Here is a 19,443-nt window from a genome sequence, read left to right as displayed (position 1 = left end):
TTACAAATGGCCAAGAGTAAATTGTTGCGTAAACAGGTATCTTCAAAAAACAAATACATGTAATTTGAATTTTCAGGGTGAAAGTTATGTTTCATCAATGAGCCAGAAAGAAACCACTTTCAGAAAGAGTTATAATATAGAAAGAAAATACTGAAAATGGCTACTTGGAAATGTTTCATCGCTGTATGATTACGTTGGCAAAAACTATGCATGAACACCTGCAAATACTTTTACATCTATACAGCTAACAAACTTGAAAGCAGAATACTAACTTGGGTTAAAAGCTTTTGAAGAATTTCAATAAGTTTGAACCTATTTGTTAACAAAGTAAATGTGTGCATCTTCTGATTAATATGCAAAAATGAAAAGTTTGCATCAAGAAAATCGGTATTAACCAAATTTCAATAAGAAATAACTTTGCAAAATTGGTAAACTGGATTAAAAATTTTAATCCATCTGGATTTGCTATCTCTAGACAGTATCTTTTTCATCTATAAAAACCCTTAAAACCAAATATTGGAAAAAGCTGAAATTATAACCAGAGTCCTAAATCATTCAAAAGTATTAAAATAAGGTTTTCAAAAATAATAATTTTTTAAAAATTCATTACATTGTTCTCTTTTAAAAATTAAGCATACAGACGAATGGCTAACAAACATATGAAAAAATGTTCATCACCCCTATCTATTAGAGAAATGCAGATCAAAACCACCCTGAGATACCATCTAACCACAGCGAGAATGGCCCACATCACAAAATCTCAAAATTGCAGATGCTGGCATGGATGTGGAGAGAAGGGAACACTTTTACACTGCTGGTGGGACTGCAAACTAGTACCACCTTTCTGGAAGGAAGAATGGAGAACCCTCGAAGAACTCAAGCTAGACCTCCCATTTGATCCTGTAATCCCATTACTGGGCATCTACCCAGAAGGAAAAAAATCTTTTATCATAAGGACACTTGCACTAGACTGTTTATTGCAGCTCAATTTACAATCGCCAAAATGTGGAAACAGCCTAAATGCCCACCAATCCAGGAATGGATTAACAAGCTGTGGTATATGTACACCATGGAATGGAATACTATTCGGCCATTAAAAAATGGAGACTTTACATCCTTTGCATTAACCTGGATGGAAGTGGAACACACTATTCTTAGTAAAGCATCTCAAGCATGGAGAAGCATGAATCCTATGTACTCAATTTTGATATGAGGACAATTAAGGACACGGTGGGGGTGGGGGGGGGGAGAGCAGAGAGAGAATGAAGGAGGGAGGGGTGGGGAAAGGAAGAGCAAAGAGAGGGAAGGAGGGAGGGGGGTGGGGCCTTGGTGTGTGCTACACCTTTTGGGGGCAAGACACGATTGCAAGAGGGACTTTACCTAACAAATGCAATCAGTGTAACCTGGCTTATTGTACCCTCAATGAATCCCCAACAATAAAAAAAAAAAAAATTAAGCATATAAAGAACTCAAAATAGACCTCCCATTTGATCCCATAATCCCATTACTAGGCATATACCTAGAAGAAAAAAGTCATTTTATCATAAGGACATTCACTCTAGACTGCTTATCACAGCTCAATTTACTATCGCCAAGATGTGGAAACAACCCAAGTGCCCATCAACCCATAAACGGATTAATAAACTGTGGTATATGTATATCATGGTACTATTCAGGCTTCAAAGTAAGATGGAGACTTTATACTTTTTGTATTAACCTGGTTGGAGTTGAAATACATTCTTCTTAGTAAAGTATCACAAAAATGGAAAAACAAGTATCCAATGTACTCAATACTAATAAGAAGCCAACAGAAGATCTAATATATACTCACAGAAGAGAAAAACTCAACACAAGTTGGGGGGAGAGAGGGAGAACAGGGGAAGCAGGAGGGAGGCTGGTGTGCCCCCACCTAAAGGGCACAATGTCAGGGACACAACTACAGCAGGGACTTTACCTAACAAATGCAAACACTGTAACCTAAGCGTGTGTACCCTCACATTTACTGAAATAAAAAAAATAAATAAACATTAGGCACATTATAAATTATTTCAACATATATCCTTTTTGTGTGTATGTTTTATAATGTATATATTATTGTGTGTAGTTTACATTATTCAAGCACATAAATAAACGTACTTGGGGTGGGGGGTGCTTACAGAAGGATGATTAGAAACCATCCTTCAAGGGTAAGAGGTATAAGACCTCCCAGGCACAGGAAAGAATATGACCAAAAAGCAGCAAAGAAAGAAAACACTTAGAAGGAACAGAGGCACAGTTAATGTGCACACACACAGAGACTGGCCAAACAATGCAACTGCAGAAGCAGAAAACTTGTTCTGGAATAATCCAACCCCAAGACAATGCTGAGGGGACAGAGCCTCACCAGTAAACAGCAGCCAACACAGAAAAAAACAAGTGCACGGGGCAGCGCCTGTGGCTCAGTGAGTAGGGCGCCGGCCCCATATGCCGAGGGTGGCGGGTTCAAACCCAGCCCCGGCCAAACTGCAACAAAAAAAAAAATAGCCGGGTGTTGTGGCGGGCGCCTGTAGTCCCAGCTACTCGGGAGGCTGAGGCAAGAGAATCGCTTAAGCCCAGGAGCTGGAGGTTGCTGTGAGCTGTACAAAAAAAAAAAAAAAGTGCACGAAACAAAAGGCCATATTTAAACCGGCTCATTGAGAATTTATTTTGTGCATCTGTGGTAGGTAGTGGAGTAAACCACGAATTCGGCACAGAATTTGCCTCTAAGGAGACTGTAGTCTAATGGAGAAATTAAGCATGTAAACATATGATTAAAATGCAACATGATCAACTGAATTTCAGTGATCTCTGCAACAAAAAAAAGCAAACAAAACTGGGGCCAGGAACAGAGCTTCTGCAGCAAGCCACCCATGCCTAGACATATTTAGCAATCTCTTAGTTAGTAGGACTTTGTGAATAAACATGTCTTGTTCTTATTAATAGATGGACTAGAACTTTACTTTCTAGTTAAATTAAGCACAGTTCTATAGAATGGACAGCAAAGAGACCTAAGTTGGAACTCTGACATATTTCCAATTCCCCAATACTAATTATTTCTGTTCACATCTAGTTGCTATTTCTTTTCCACCCACCCTTACAAGAGACTCTCATCATTCCTGCTTCACGCTGGCCTGTACTGAAGTCCTCATTCCTGGGTTCAACCCCTGGCCTCAGCCTCTTGTGCCGTGCTCAGATCAGTAACAGTGTCTTCATCAATTGCACTGTCAGGGCATTTTCTCCCTCCCAGGACCCTCTGCACAAAGACCAATGTGCTTGCTGATCTCTCGGAAACGGTCTCTTTCCAGGTCAGAGACCTTGTGGCCCTCTGCCATCCCTGAACCTCAGCACTCTACATTTCTGGCCAGCTGACTCTGTATTCTGTCTGCGTTTGGGATGCTGGGAAGAGCAGTTTTTCTCCTCAGATTGAGTTCAAAAGTGCCAAACTTCCCAGACCTCCAGCAGTTCAGAAATTTTACTGTTTAACCTAATTTCAGACTGACAGTTATGTCAGCTATACCACTTATTACAGTCTCCTTAACCTTATGGTTGAAGCAACATCTACCAAGAGTTTTAATTGGTACAATAATGTGACTTTTTAAGCTTGTACGACTTCCATTTCCCTTCCATTTCTCATCGTACATATTATATTGTACAAATCCATTTTTAGCCCAATGACATTTTTAAAGTGTTTTTATTTTGTGTAGAACCATCAAACCATATATTGTTATTCAAAGAATAATAGATCAATGTTTTAAATAAAACACTTCTTGAATGTATTCAACTAACTCATTACAAAAATTATCTAGTACTCACCAAGTCTAGTTGTCTACTAAGTACGAGAAATAAACAGATAATCTTTCTGTTCTTTGGAGCTCAGAGTCTCGTGAAGGGAACAGACACGATAACTAACAATTGATATGCAGGATGATACAAAAAGGTGGTCAGTGGTCAGGGCCATTTAAACAAGGGAAAGAACACTAACCCTCCTGGGAACACAGAGGGGGCCTCACTGAGGAGGTAATGCTGGAGCTGAATCTTGAAGGATAAGATAAACACAAGTTTTCCGAAAGAAGAAAGAGCATTGCAGACGGAGGGAAAAGCATGTTCATAACTGCAAAAAGCAGAGAAAGCTGCAATGCTCAGTGGTACAGAAGCAGAATACAGGAGTGGGAAGAGAACAGGCTAGAAAAGGACAGGTGGGAGACCCCTCTTAAGGGGCTTTATACACCATAAGGGGCCTGGCTGTTACCCAGGGGCCTCTTAGCAGCCACTGAAAGATTCTAGTCAGGTGCTTCATGAACAGACTGTGTTTTATAATAAGATCACTCTGACTGCAGCTTGAGAAAAAAGGTGGAGGGGGCAGAATGGAAGGCAAGGGAATCCAGGTAGCAGATTCTTGGTTCATCTTAGAATGCTCAGAGGCTGGACAAAAGGAGAGCGACAGGACTACAGAAAGATGAGAACAGATGTAAGAGACTCTGTGACAGGCTGGGTGAGGGGTGTGGGTAAGAGAGTCGTATCTAGGGAGACTCCTGGATTTCTGTTTATAACCAGATCCTCTCCCCACAAAATTACTACTCCCTAGCTGTGATAACATCTGCCAACTTTCAGCCTACAGCAAATTTCATTTCCAAAGAACAAGTAAACAGAAATAATTTCCAACTTGTAAGATATCAGCTCTTAAGTCCATAAAGGGCTGACACGTAGACCAGCAGCTATGGGAACCAATCAGTTTGATGAAAGTATTTAAATCATAAAAGGTTCCTGTCCATTAACCACCAAAAGCTATAAAACGTCAAACATAAAATTTCAGAGTAAGTAAATGAAACCAGATGATAATGGGATAATATTCTCAGGGAACTCTGTACTCAAAGCAAACACCAAAAATCAATTAATAATCACTAAGTTTCCAAAAACCTGCCAGCGACTGACCAGGTCATGACGGGACATAAGGAAATACAGAGCCCACACCCAGTAACTTTGCCTTCCTCTCACACTCAGAGTCAAAGTACATAATATTTAACTTAAACTTCAAAGCAGAAAGATCAACTTGTCACATTAACATCAGGACGTTGAAAAATCACATGGTGATAGCTTCCATTTTAATTAACATTCCACTATGCATACTTCTATTAATTTTTAAAGATAGTTTTGTTAGGTATTTTATAATCACATTTTTAAAATGCAGTCCATTTCACACGAATGTCCAATTTCAACTCATTTTTGACAAGGGAAAAATATACATATTTTATTTTACTCTCATATACAACACTGATTATTGGGCTGTGGTCATCTGGATTTAACATGTTGAGGAGTCTTCATAAAGGATTTCATCTACCTTCATGTCATGTTCATCCACTGGGACCTGGAGGCAAATCTGTTCTTTGAAAGCCAGGGCCAGGGTGTAGGGCTTCACCCCCTGATGCTCCAAGCAGCGCTTCAAGTAGGCGTCGTAGTAGCCCTTGCCCCTCCCTAGTCGGTTGCCCTGTTTGTCAAACCCAAGACCGGGCATGAAGATGAGATCAAGTCCCCCTGTAGAGAAAAGGAACACATGGAAGAGGATTAATGGTTTCTGGCAGATCACTTCAGGATGTGGTTTTTGTTTTTTAATGACGTCTATTCTTTCTTTGATTTCTGAAGACATACATGATCATTGCAGAAAATCCAAAAAGCACAGTTGGATAGAAAAGGAAATAAAACTTACTCAGCAACCCAGCAAGTCCTTCATCCATCCATCTATAATCTATATAGAGATGTACGGACATATCTACATAGACACATAGATACCTGTACCAAATGCCAAATTCCAAGGCCCCATCCATGCCTGGTTAAAGAGACTCTCCAGAGGCTGGGCACACTGGCTCACACCTGTAATTCTAGCACTCTGGGAGGCCAAGGCAGGAGGACTGCTTGAGCTCAAAGAGTTCACAACCAGCCTCAGCAAGAGGGCTCATCTCTACCAAAAATAGAAAAAGAGAATTAGCTGAGCATTCTGGTGGGCCTAATTAACGCCTGTATCCCCAGCTACTAGGGAGTCTGAGGCAGGAAAATCACTTGAACCAAGGAGTTTGAGGTTGCTGTGAGCTGGGCTGACACCACGGTACTCTAGCCTGGGCAACAGAAAGAGACTCTGTCTCAAAAAAAACAGAAGAAAAAGAAGAAAGGGAAGGGGAGGAAGAGAAAGAGGAAGAGGGAGAAGGAGAAGAGAATCTTGAGGCATAGGGCCTTCATCTTTTGTTTCTTTTTTAACGTCCCGATGATTCCACATACCTGTCAGATTTGGGAACCAATGCCCCAGGGAAAGACAGTTGGAGGAGAGAGAGGGTCAGAGAGGACCCAGAAAAGGCAGAGTTAGTTGTACTCAGGTTAGTGAGCAGGGCAAGAGGCAGCTGCCACGAGTACCAGCAGTTGGGACAGTCTCCTGGTCTCCCCTCCCACTGGAGGCAAGGCTGTGCTGCAGGGCATCAGAGCAGCACATGACCTGCTCAGGGACACTCCCACGGTACAAGGTGGGGCCCTCTAACTTTGGCTGGAGCCCTCCCAAGTAATACAGGAACCAAAACTGGCCATGGCATCATTAGGACAGAACAAGATCCTGGGACTCAGGGTACAAGCAGACTCTCAGAGGCTACAAAAACCCAACCACACACCAGGCACGGTGACTCACACCTGTAATTCCACCACCCTGGGAGGCTGAGGTGGGAGGATCCCTGAAGGCCAGGAGCAGGACACCAGCCTGAGCATGAACGAGATCCCATCTCTACTAAAAGTAGAAAAAAATAGCTCGGTGTGGTGGCTGTGACAGGAAGATCAATTGCACCCAGGAACTTGAGGTTGCTGTGCGCTAGACTGACACTATGGCACTCTAGCCCCAGTGACAGAGATAGACCCTGTCTCAAAAAAACAAAACAAAGGCAGAACATCCACCATCATGAGAGTATGCGAAGATTCTCATACAGAAAGTCACAGGAGAAAGGCCTCCACAGATTTTACGAGCCCAGAGAATGGTGCTCCAGTCTCTGATGAACAGCACAAGGTATGAGGTACCAGCACCAGCACAAGAGCCATATTCCCTGCCCTACCCAGTGGTCTGCCCTGTGACCTTTCTGTACTAGTCCTTGGCCTCATGATGGCTGATCTGGGGGCCTCTGGGTGATCTACAGCTTAATCACAAACTAACAACTCATACAGCACTGATGCCAAGACATACCAGAATTAGAAGCCATGAATTCTCTGGAACAGAGTATTCTTAGCAGAGATGTTCAGACTGCCAGCTAGGCTGGCCCCGACTGTCAGCAGCTGGTCTGACTACATGCAGAACTGTGTGAAATGAACTCAGCATACACCTGTCAACTCCTGCCTGCCAAAGTCCAGCAGAGTATGTCTCAGATTACAATAGTGACATTCCCATTTAAACCTGCTTGTCTATTCCAATCCCAACTTGCTAAAAGGTGCTGGTCAGTGACTTATCTCTTTCCTCCCTGTTTCTGTCCAGCGCATTTGTCTCTCTTGGGGTTGGCAGTGGCCTGTGCACTTGGGTTTGCTCCCTCATGTCCTCTTTCAGTTGCCAGAGCACTGTCACATTTGAAGTCCACCTCTGTCTCCTACACCTAGAACACACATGTACACACCTTCCCTACTCCTGCCTCTATACAGTGTGGCGAGGTGTTTTATAAGGTTTCCTGGGGAACACACAGTCTCTTCCCTTCACGAGATGGCAGTTCGATTAACACAAAACACACGCACCAGGTGTAACATCTATTCTAACGCCAGCCAGCAGTCTCTACCAACTAAGTGCCCATAGGGCAACAGAGATAACTGTGGAGACCTCAGCAGAAGGGGAGCAATTCTCTCTGAGTGGTCATGAAACAGTTCAGGGGGGATCTTTGACTTGACCTGGATTTTTAATGATGTGTCAGAGTTGGGTCTGCATATCTTTCAGAAACCAAAAGCAGGGTGGCATGAGAAACCATGAGAAAGGAGTGCAGGTAATTTACTTGCTGGGGCAGAAGGATCAAGCTGAGGAAGAGGACATGAGTGCAGAGCTCACGAAGTAAGAGTACAGACATGTGGGGTCAAGGCTCAGAGATCCCCACAACACAAGAGCAAAAAAGCAAACAGCCCAATTAAAAAAATGAGTGAAGGTCTTAAATAAACACTTCTCCAAAGTGAATGGCCATGTGAATGGCCAACAGGCATGTGAAAAGATACTCAACCTCATGAGTCTCAGGGAAATGAAATCAAACCTCACTTCATACCCATTATGGCCAGTGTCTAAAAACCAGGAAGTAGCATATGTTGGTGAGGATGTGGAAACTAGAGCGCTTGCGCACTGTTTATGGGAATGTAATGTAAAATTGTGCAACCACTAAGGGAAACTGCACGCAGGTTCCTCAAAAGATTAAAATTAGAACTAGCATATGATTTAGCAATCCCACTTCTGGGTATTTATGTGAAAGAACTGAAATCAGAATCTTGAAGTGATATCTGCATACACACATTCACCACATTATTCACAACAGCCAAAACACGGAGACAACCTAAGTGCCCACACTGATGGATGAATAGACAAACACACGATGGACTATCATTCACCTATACAAAAAAAAGAAATGGTGTAATAAGCAGCACGTGGATGAACCTTGAGGATTTTATGCCAAGTGAAATAAGTCAAATGCTGTGTGACTCAAGAGTAGTCAGACTCCTATGAGCAGAAAGCAGACTGGTGGTTTTCATTAGGAAATGGAGAAAGGGGGAGCTGCTGTTCAAGGGGTGGAGGGTTTCAGTCATGTAAGATGAAAAAACTGTAGACATGTGCTGCACAAATTGTGTTTATAGTTGACAATTCTTTATTTAAAATCTTTTAAGAGTGCAGAGTTCATGTTATGTGTTACTTATCACAATAAAAAATAAAAAGGCGGGAGATTAAAGATGGCGGCCGAGTAACAGCTTCCCTGCAACTGGGAACAGCGAGTCTGGAGAGACAAGACTCCAGGCATCTCTGGCCGGTGGGATCTGCCTATAATCATCCCTTTGAGGATACAGGGAGTCACCAAGGGACTTTTGGACCCCAAGAAGGGGACAAAAACAGTGGAAAACTGGCGAGTGGTTGCGTGTGTTCGATCGTCCTAATCACGCCGGCAACCGTAAGTACAAGCAGCAGTGAGACTGCAAACCAGAAAGGCCTTACCTGTGAACTGTTTCGGTGTTCTTGGACTTGGCACTCAGTTGAACTGCCTTGGGGAGAGCTTGAGCAGGAGTGTGGAGAACTTTGGGCATTGTCTGGGGCCCCAGACTGAGCCACTGAGCTGTGCGCAGGAAGCCATTGTGAAAGAACTGCCGCAGCAGGCTCCACCCTCAGGGTTTCAGAGCAAGGATTGGGCGGGTCAAAGTAACCTAATGACAGAGCAGCCTAAAGGCGGGGACTGAGCTGCCTTACAGCCTTAATCCTTAGGGGCAGAGTGAGACGGTTTTGGCACACTGGAGCCTTGGGCTGTTGCCCTGGGTAGAATGTCATGACGTCACAGCTCATAGCAACCTCAAACTCCTGGGCTTGGCGCAGCCCAGACCTCCAGAAGAGCTGTGCAGCGACCCCATACTGGTGACCTGCACGCACCGGGGCTCCACATTCCCTGACCAGGAACTGCAGGAGCCACACAACCCTGCGTCCTCCCTCCTATGTCCTCCCAGCTTCCACACTAGCCCATTCATCTGGACAGGGACTATGGTAGCTGCATGCCCTTTGGAGCCCTCCCTGCCTTTGCGCAGAGCTCTTCTCCTGGCCAGAGACTGCTGGAGCCTTGGGCTCTCTGTGCCAAAGTCACTGGGCGCCTGGCACTCCCAGAACCATGCACACCACCCCCAGCCCTGTTGCTGGATCCAGGTGTGTCAAAAACCGGAGCTGTTCCACAAACAGAACTCCCTAGCTAGAGCAGCCCCAGAGAAACTACACAGGGTCACTCCCTACAAAGATCCAGCAACAATAGAGTGATCCCACTGGGGTCTAATCTTGGAGAGACACCTCCCCAACTCTGAGGACAGCAAGCGGCAATGGTGAAAAACAATCATGAGGCAAAATCAACAGAAAAACTCTGGCAATATGAATAATCAGAGTAGATCAACTCCCCTAAGGATCAATGGGGCAGAAACAGCACAAGACCCCATGCACAAACAAATAGCTGAGATGTCAGAAATTGAATTCAGGATCTGGATAGCAAATAAGATCGAATTAGAATTCCAAAAATTACCTCAAGAATTCAACGGATTCAAAGACCAAATGACCGAAGGTTTTGACACACTGAGATAAGAAGTTGCATCCCTCAAAGATCTGAGAAACACAGTAGAATCCCTCAGTAACAGAATGGAGCAAGCAGAAGAAAGGATTTCTGACATTGAAGACAAAGCTTTCGAATGCTCCCAAACCCTCAAAGAAGAGGAGAAATGGAGAGCAAAAACAGACCACTCTCTCAGAGAGCTCTAGGATAATTTGAAGAAAATCAATATTCGTCTTATAAGGATCCCTGAAAGTGATGAAGTGGCTTCACAAGGCACAGAGTCTCTTCTCCATGAGATTATGAAGGAGAACTTTCCAGACATGCCAAGAGATTCCGAAATTCAGATAGCAGACAGTTTCAGAACTCCAGCACGACTCAACCCAAATAAAACATCCCCCAGACACATCATAATCAATTTCACTAAAGTTAATATGAAGGAGAAAATTCTGAAAGCTGCCATACGAAAGAAAACCATTACCTACAAGGGAAAGAATATCAGAATAACTGCAGATCTCTCTGCTGAAACCTTTCAAGCTAGAAGAGGATGGTCATCGACTTTTAATCTCCTAAAACAAAATAACTTTCAACCCAGGATCCTGTACCCAGCTAAACTGAACTTCATTTATGACGGAGAAATTAAATACTTCAACGACATTCACATGTTTAAGAAATTTGCCACAACTAAACCAACTCTCCAGGACATTCTTAGACCTATCCTCCATAAAGACCAGCGTAACTCTCCACCACAAAAGTAAACCCACCCAAAAATTTTTGATCAAATTCCAACTTTCACAGTGGCAAAAGGATTAAAAATGTCCACCGGTCTCTCGAAAGGCTTATCAATACTCTCAATTAATGTGAATAGTTTAAACTGTCCTCTAAAGAGGCATAGGTTGGCGGACTAGATACAAAAACTCAAGCCAGATTATCTGTTGCATCCAAGAATCGCATCTTACATTAAAAGACAAATATAGACTCAAGGTGAAGGGATGGTCATCTACATTCCAGGCAAATGGAAAGCAGAAAAAAGCAGGCGTTGCAATCCTGTTCAGAGACGCAATAGGCTTTAAACCAACCAAAACAATTAAGGATAAGGATGGACACTTCATATTTGTTAAAGGTAATACTCAATATGATGAGATCTCAATTATTAATATTTATGCAACCAACCACAACGCACCTCCATTTATAAGAGAAACTCTAACACACATGAGCAACTCGATTTCCTCCACTTCCATAGTAGTTGGAGATTTTAACACCCCTTTAGCAGTCCTGGATAGATCCTCCAAAAAGAAGCTAAGCAAAGAAATTTTAGATTTAAACTTAACCATTCAACATCTGGACTTAACAGACATCTACATAACATTTCATCCAAAAAAAACTGAATACACATTCTTCTCATCAGCCCACAGAACATACTCCAAAATTGACCACATCCTAAGCCACAAATCTAACCTCAGCAAATTTAAAAAAATAGAAATTATTCCTTCAATCTTCTCAGACCATCATGGAATAAAAGTTGAACTAAATAACAACAGGAACCTGTATACCCATACAAAAACATGGAAGCTAAACAAACTTATGCTGAAGGATACATGGGTTATAGACGAGATTAAAAAGGAAATCACCATATTTTTGGAACAAAACAACAATCAAGACACGAACTACCAGAACCTCTGGGATACTGCAAAGGCAGTCGTAAGAGGGAAATTTATAGCACTGCAAGCCTTCTTCAAGAAAACGGAAAGAGAGGAAGTCAATAACTTAATGGACCATCTCAAGCAACTGGATAAAGAAGAACACTTCAACCCCAAACGCAGCAGAAGAAAAGAAATAACCAAAATCAGAGCAGACTTAAATGAAATTGAAAACAAAAGAATTATACAACAGATCAATAAATCCAAAAGCTGGTTTTTTTAAAAGATCAATAAAACAGATAAACCTTTGGCCAACCTAACCAGGAAAAAAAGAGTAAAATCTCTAATTTCATCAATCAGAAATGGTAATGATGAAATAACAACAGATCCCTCAGAAATTAAAAAAATCCTTAACGAATACTACAAGAAACTCAACTCTCACAAATATGAAAATCTGAAAGAAATTGACCAATACCTGGAAGCACACCACCTACCAAGACTTAGCCAGAAGGAAGTGGAAATGTTGAACAGGCCTATATCAAGTTCTGAAATAGCATCAACTATACAAAATCTCCCTAAAAAGAAAAGCCCAGGACCAGATGGCTTTACATCAGAATTCTACCAAACATTTAAAGAAGAACTAGTACCTATACTACTAAATCTCTTCCAAAATATAGAAAAAGAAGGAATATTACCTAGCACATTCTACGAAACAAACATCACCTTGATCCCCAAACCAGGGAAAGACCCAACAAGAAAAAAAAATTATAGACCAATATCACTAATGAATATAGATGCTAAAATACTCAATAAGATCCTAAAAAACAGAATCCAACAACACATCAAAAAAATTATACACCATGTACTGGCACAAAAACAGAGACATAGACACTTGGAATGGAATGGAAAACCAAGAAATGAAACTAACATCTTACAACCACCTAATCTTCGAGAAACCAAACAAGAACATACCTTGGGGGAAAGACTGCCTATTCAATAAATGGTGTTCGGGGAACTGGATGTCTACATGTAAAAGACTGAAACTGGACCAACACCTTTCCCCACTCACAAAAATTGACTCAAGATGGATAAAGGACTTAAATTTAAGGCATGAAACAATAAAAATCCTCCAAGAAAGCATAGGAAAAACACTGGAAGATATTGGCCTGGGGAAAGACTTCATGAAGAAGACTGCCATGGTAATTGCAACAACAACAAAAATAAACAAATGGGACTTCATTAAACTGAAAAGCTTCTGTACAGATAAGGAGACAATAACCAAAGCAAAGAGACAACCTACACAATGGGAAAGGATATTTGCATTATTTCCAATCAGTCAAAAGCTTGATAACTAGGACCTACAGAGAACTCAAATTAATCCACATGAAAAAAGCCAATAATCCTATATATCAATGAGCAATAGACATGAATAGAACCTTCTCTAAAGATGACAGACGAATGGCTAACAAACACATGAAAAAATGTTCATCATCTCTATATATTAGAGAAATGCAAATCAGAACAACCCTGAGATATCATCTAACCCCAGTGAGAATGGCCCACATCACAAAATCTCAAAACTGCAGATGCTGGCGTGGATGTGGAGAGAAGGGAACACTTTTACACTGCTGGTGGGACTGCAAACTAGTACAACCTTTCTGGAAGGAAGTATGGAGAAACCTCAAAGCACTCAAGCTAGACCTCCCATTTGATCCTGCAATCCCATTACTGGGCATCTACCCAGAAGGAAAAAAATCCTTTTATCATAAGGACACTTGTACTGGATTGTTTATTGCAGCTTAATTTACAATCGCCAAAATGTGGAAACAGCCTAAATGCCCACCAACCCAGGAATGGATTAACAAGCTGTGGTATATGTATACCACGGAATACTATTCAGCTATTAAAAAAAAATGGAGACTTTACATCCTTCGTATTAACCTGGATGGAAGTGGAAGACATTATTCTTGGTAAAGCATCACAAGAATGGAGAAGCATGAATCCTATGTACTCAATTTTGATATGAGGACGATTAAGGACAATTAAGGTTATGGGGGGGTGAGGAAAAGCAGAAAGAGGGAAGGAGGGAGGGGGGTGGGGCCTTGGTGTGTGTCACACTTTATGGGGGCAAGACATGATTGCAAGAGGGACTTTACCTAACAATTGCAATCAGTGTAACCTGGCTTATTGTATCCTCAATGAATCCCCAACAATTAAAAAAAAAAAATTGATTACTACTTACATAATTTAATGTACAGGAAATGCCTTTGTAAGGATCTTAATGCTGCATTTTTATTGTTTAATAAAATGAACAAGCAATTGTAAAAAAAAAAAAAATTATACACCATGACCAAGTGGGATTTATCCCAGGGTCTCAAGGCTGGTTCAATATACGTATATCTATAAATGTAATTCAACACATAAACAAACTTTAAAGACTATATGATTCTTTCAACTGATGCAGAAAAAGCTTTTCATAATATCCAGCATCCCTTCATGATCAGAGCACTTAAGAAAATTGGTATAGAAGGGACATTTCTTAAACTAATAGAGGCCATCTACAGCAAACCCACAGCAATATCGTATTGAATGGAGTTAAATTGAAATCATTTCCACTTAGATCAGGAACCAGGCAAGGTTGCCCATTGTCTCCATTGCTCTTTAACACTGTAATGGAAGTTTTAGCCATTGCAATTAGGGAAGAAAAGGCAATCAAGGGTATCCACATAGGGTCAGAAGAGATCAAACTTTCACTCTTAGCAGATGATATGATCGTATATCTGGAAAACACTAGGGATTCTACTACAAAACTTTTAGAAGTGATCAAGGAATACAGCAATGTCTCAGGCTACAAAATCAACACCCATAAATTTGTAGCCTTTATATATACCAACAATAACCAAGCCGAACAAACAGTTAAGGACTCTATTCCTTTCACAGTAGTGCCAAAGAAGATGAAATATTTGGGAGTATACCTAACAAAGGACGTGAAAGATCTCTACAAAGAGAACTACGAAACTCTAAGAAAAGAAATAGCTGAAGATGTTAACAGATGGAAAAACATACCATGCTCATGGCTGGGAAGAATCAACATTGTTAAAATGTCCATACTGCCCAAAGCAATATATAACTTTAATGCAATTCCTATTAAAGCTCCATTGTCATAAAGATCTTGAAAAAATAATACTTCGTTTTATATGGAATCAGAAAAAACCTCGAATAGCCAAAACTGTTTTATTACTGAGCAATAAAAACAAAGCAGGAGGAATCACGCTACCAGACCTCAGACTGTACTATAAATCCACAGTGATCAAAACAGCATGGTACTGGCACAAAAACAGAGAAGTAGATGTCTGAAACAGAATAGAGAACCAAGCGATGGATCCAGCTACTTACCGTTATTTGATCTTTGACAAGCCAACTAAAAACATTCAGTGGGGAAAAGATTCCCTATTTAACAAATGGTGCTGGGTAAACTGGCTGGCAACCTGTAGAAGATTGAAACTGGACCCACACCTTTCACCATTAACTAAGATAGACTCTCACTGGATAAAAGATTTAAACTTAAGACATGAAACTATAAAAATACTTGAAGAAAGTGCAGGGAAAACTCTTGAAGGAATCAGTCTGGGTGAATATTTTAGGAGGAGGACTCCCCAGGCAATTGAAGCAGTATCAAAAATACACTACTGGGACCTAATCAAACTAAAAAGCTTCTGCACAGCCAAGAATATAGTGAGTAAAGCAAGCAGACAGCCCTCAGAATGGGAGAAAATATTTGCAGGTTATACCTCCGATAAAGGTCTAATAACCAGAATCCACAGAGAACTCAAACGTATTAACAAGAAAAGAACACATGACCCCATCTCAGGGTGGGCAAGGGACTTGAAGAGAAACTTCTCTATAAGAAGACAGACGCAAAATCTACAAACACATGAAAAAAAGCTCATCATCCTTAATCATCAGAGAAATGCAAATCAAAACTACTCTGAGATATCTTAACCCCAGTAAGAGTAGCCCACATAACAAAATCCCAAAACCAGAAATGTTGGTGTGGATGTGGAGGAAAGGGCACACTTCTACACTGCTGGTAGGAATGTCCACTAGTACGTTCCTTCTGGAAGGATGTTTGGAGAATACTTAGAGACCTAAAAATAGACCTGCCATTCGATCCTGTAATTCCTTTACTAGGTTTATACCCAGAAGACCAAAAGTCACAATATAACAAAGACATCTGTACCAGAATGTTTATTGCAGCCCAATTCATAATTGCTAAGTCGTGGAAGAAGCCCAAGTGCCCATCGACCCATGAATGGACTAGCAAATTGTGGTACATGTATACCATGGAACACTATGCAGCCTTAAAGAAAGATGGTGACTTTACCTCTCTCATGTTTACATGGATGGAGCTGGAACATATTCTTCTTAGCAAAGTATCTCAGGAATGGAAGAAAAAGTATCCAATGTACTCAGCCCTACTATGAAGCTAAATTATAGCTTTCACATGAAGACTATAACCCAACTATAGCACAAGTCTATGGGGAAAGGGCCAAGGAAGGGGAAGGGAGGGGGGAGGTATTAGTGGAGGGAAGGTAATGGGTGGGGCCACATCTATGGTGCATCTTAGAATGGGTACAGGCGATTGCACTAATGTACACAGCTATCATTTAACAATAAAAAAAAATACATTCCCCCAAAAAAATAAAAAATAAAAAAATAAAAATAAATAAATTACTGCTACTTTCCTGTTGGGGTTTTGGTACTTTTAAAATAAATAAATAAATAAATAAATAAAAAGGCAAAGAGGCCAAAATTAAAGCCAAGAGAATAGTGAGGATTTTACAAGAGACAGTGCACACGAAACAGGAGACAGAATTTTTGGAAAATCCACATCTACAAGGTTAGAGGAAAAGAATGAAGAATGAATAAAAAGGTAAAAAGTTAACATTCTCCAATCCCCCGAGTTATAATTATTCCTGCCACGGCTCTTGCTGAAGTCCACCTTGCACATCTGCTGATTGTGTATGTTTCTGTTCTGTCCATCAGAACTTCTTTGCAGGTTATAATTTTTTACCAAGTCATCCTTCATGATTGAACTTTAATAGAATTCTAGGCCAGGCTGGGTGTGGTGGCTCATACCTGTAATTCTAGCACTCTGGGAGGCCAAGACAGGTGGACTGCTTGAGCTCAGGCGTTCAAGAGCAGCCTGAGCAAGAGTGAGACTCCATCTCCACTAAATATAAACTAGCTGGGTATTGAGGCAGGCTCCTATAGTCACAGCTACTCAGGAAACTGAAGAAAGAGGATCACTTAAGCCCAAGAGTTTGAGGTTGCTGTGAGCTATGACACCACAGCTCTCTACCCAGGGCAACAGAGTGAGACACTGTCTCAAAAAAAAAAAAAAAAAAGAATTCTAGGCCAAAATACCCTGAAAGGCAAGTATTTTATCTGCAGAGTGGAATGATCGTGGCATGATATCCCCTATTTAATAACTCTAAAGTGTACAGGTTTAGATCAAGGAGGGAAAAGAAAACAATACAAGTATAAATATGACTGTTTGTTCAAAGTTAGCTCTACAACTGCTAAGTGGGAAAGAGAATGCCTTTGGGATTCTCGGATAACAAAGGCTCTGAAATGGCCCTTCCTAGGAGGGGTCCTGACATCCCGTTTGGGGTGGGGTTGCTGGAGCCCCTGGCCACTGACTTGTTACCACTGCTCCCTTCAACCACGGTCACCTGTTGACCCTGTCTTCGGGTCCTTAGGATACCCTTCTAGTCTGCCCCCACTTCTGCTGCTGGTGAATTCTAGTGTTTTCCTGAGACATGCAGTGTATTCCTAGCCTAACTTCATCCATTTGTTGTCAACCCTGACTTTCTTCCGGTGCCCCACCACCACCACAGGCAGTGCCCTGCCACTCCCACCCCCCACCCCCACACACACAGCCAGGGCTGTTCACATGGTAATGACACTGTCCTGGGTGCTCTTCCTCCCCAACAACTGAGGATCGGCAAGCCTTGAAAATCAGCATGGGCTCAGCAAGCTTCCTTCCTACACACTGATCCCACAAACATAGGTAAACTAAACTCCAGGCCACCCTAACACATCACAAGGTCAAAACTCAGTAGAGGAAACAGGAGAAAAACCCTCAATCCATTCTTTGCGTGCATCCAGCAAGGCTTATTTTCAAATCACCAAAGGCTCATTAACAGAGGACACTGAGGTTAGCACAATGTGTGAGAAGAGCCAGTCCCCTCTGACTGCTCAGTCCTGTGCACTCTTGCCTCCCAGGCCCTGCCAGCACAGAATGAGACACGCAGACCAGAGCCCACCAGCTGCAGCAGGATCACAACAAGGTATTCAGAAAGAGCTCTCTGGAAGTCACAGGACTGTTCTGCAGAGTCATGGTTTGTTGGTGTTTTTCTCCTGGCTTCACACTAGCTTTCTAATGCAATCTTGCACTCCAAAACTGCAAAGCTAACCTTTAGAAAACTCACCCAGCCCCTCACACTGCATTTACTTACAGACATCTTCTGTCTTTTCATCTGGCTCTGAAATAGTAGCCCACCTGCTGGAGGCACTCTGATCTGGTAAGTAGGGGCTCCAGCCCTGAGGCTCTCTCTTAGCTATGTGACCATGGGTAAGTTACTACCCTCTCTATGCTTCAATTTTCCCCACTATAAATGAAGCTGGCCATGAAATTAAATTATATAATACTTATGAACTCCTCAGAAAAGTATTTTCTATGTGAATTACAATTATTATGCTAGCTTTTCTTTTTTTTATTGTTAAATCATAGCTGTGTACATTAGTGCAATCAAAGGGTACAATGTGCTCGTTTCATATACAATCTGAAACATTCCCATCAAACTGTTCAACTAGCTTTTCTTTTTTAAAGAAATGTCAGGAACTATTAGAACCAGCTCTTACTCTCTCAGCTCCAGGGTTCAGCAGAGCCAAAGAGAGAAGAGACAACTATGTGAGAGGGGGGTTATAGAATAAAGATTAGCAAACTTTTCCTTTCAATGGCCAGAGAGAAAATAATTTAGGCTTTGCAGGCCGTGGGGTCTCTGTGAGGATGACACAACCCCTGAATAGTGAAAACAGCCACAGACAATACGTAAGCAAATGAGTGCAGTTGTGTTCCAATAGAATATTATTTACAAAACAAGCAGAGGGCCAGATTTGGTCCACGGGCTGCAGTTTCATTACCCCTGTCATATAATGTAAGGAAAGAGTGTTTAAAGAAGACAGGAGGGGATACAGTGTCAAATATGACAGAATTGATAAGTAGAGTAATGACAGAAAAATATTTATTAGATTTAGCAAGTAGGGTGCTATCAGGGCAAGGATAATTTAAGTGGGGAGTTGGGGACAGGTACAGAATCTTCCTCAACTGGAAAAAAGCATAGGAAGAAGGCCTTGAGAGAAAATGAGGAAATGAAATTCTATAAATGCCTTTACTTAGTCCTGAGACCTAAAGGTGAGGCTCCGAGGATTCAGTTCACCTTCACAAA

At 41.6% G+C, this 19,443-nt stretch overlaps 1 protein-coding gene across 4 annotated transcripts in view; it reads right to left on the bottom strand.

Annotated features, from left to right (window-relative positions):
• Positions 1-5,154: 5,154 nt before the first annotated feature.
• The window catches only part of MTHFS (methenyltetrahydrofolate synthetase), a 57,919-nt gene continuing 43,630 nt past the window's right edge, over positions 5,155-19,443 (bottom strand). For all 4 annotated transcript variants that reach the window (XM_053594585.1, XM_053594588.1, XM_053594589.1 and 1 more), the window contains one exon: positions 5,155-5,550. In XM_053594585.1, the coding sequence (XP_053450560.1) occupies positions 5,318-5,550 (233 nt within the window). In that variant the 3' untranslated portion in view covers positions 5,155-5,317. The remainder of the gene's footprint in view (positions 5,551-19,443) is intronic.

Source organism: Nycticebus coucang, chromosome 6 (assembly GCF_027406575.1).
Source record: "Nycticebus coucang isolate mNycCou1 chromosome 6, mNycCou1.pri, whole genome shotgun sequence".
In the NCBI taxonomy this organism is placed as follows: domain Eukaryota; kingdom Metazoa; phylum Chordata; class Mammalia; order Primates; family Lorisidae; genus Nycticebus; species Nycticebus coucang.
Note: the sequence above shows the minus strand (reverse complement) of the source record. Positions and strands in the feature narration are given on the sequence as shown.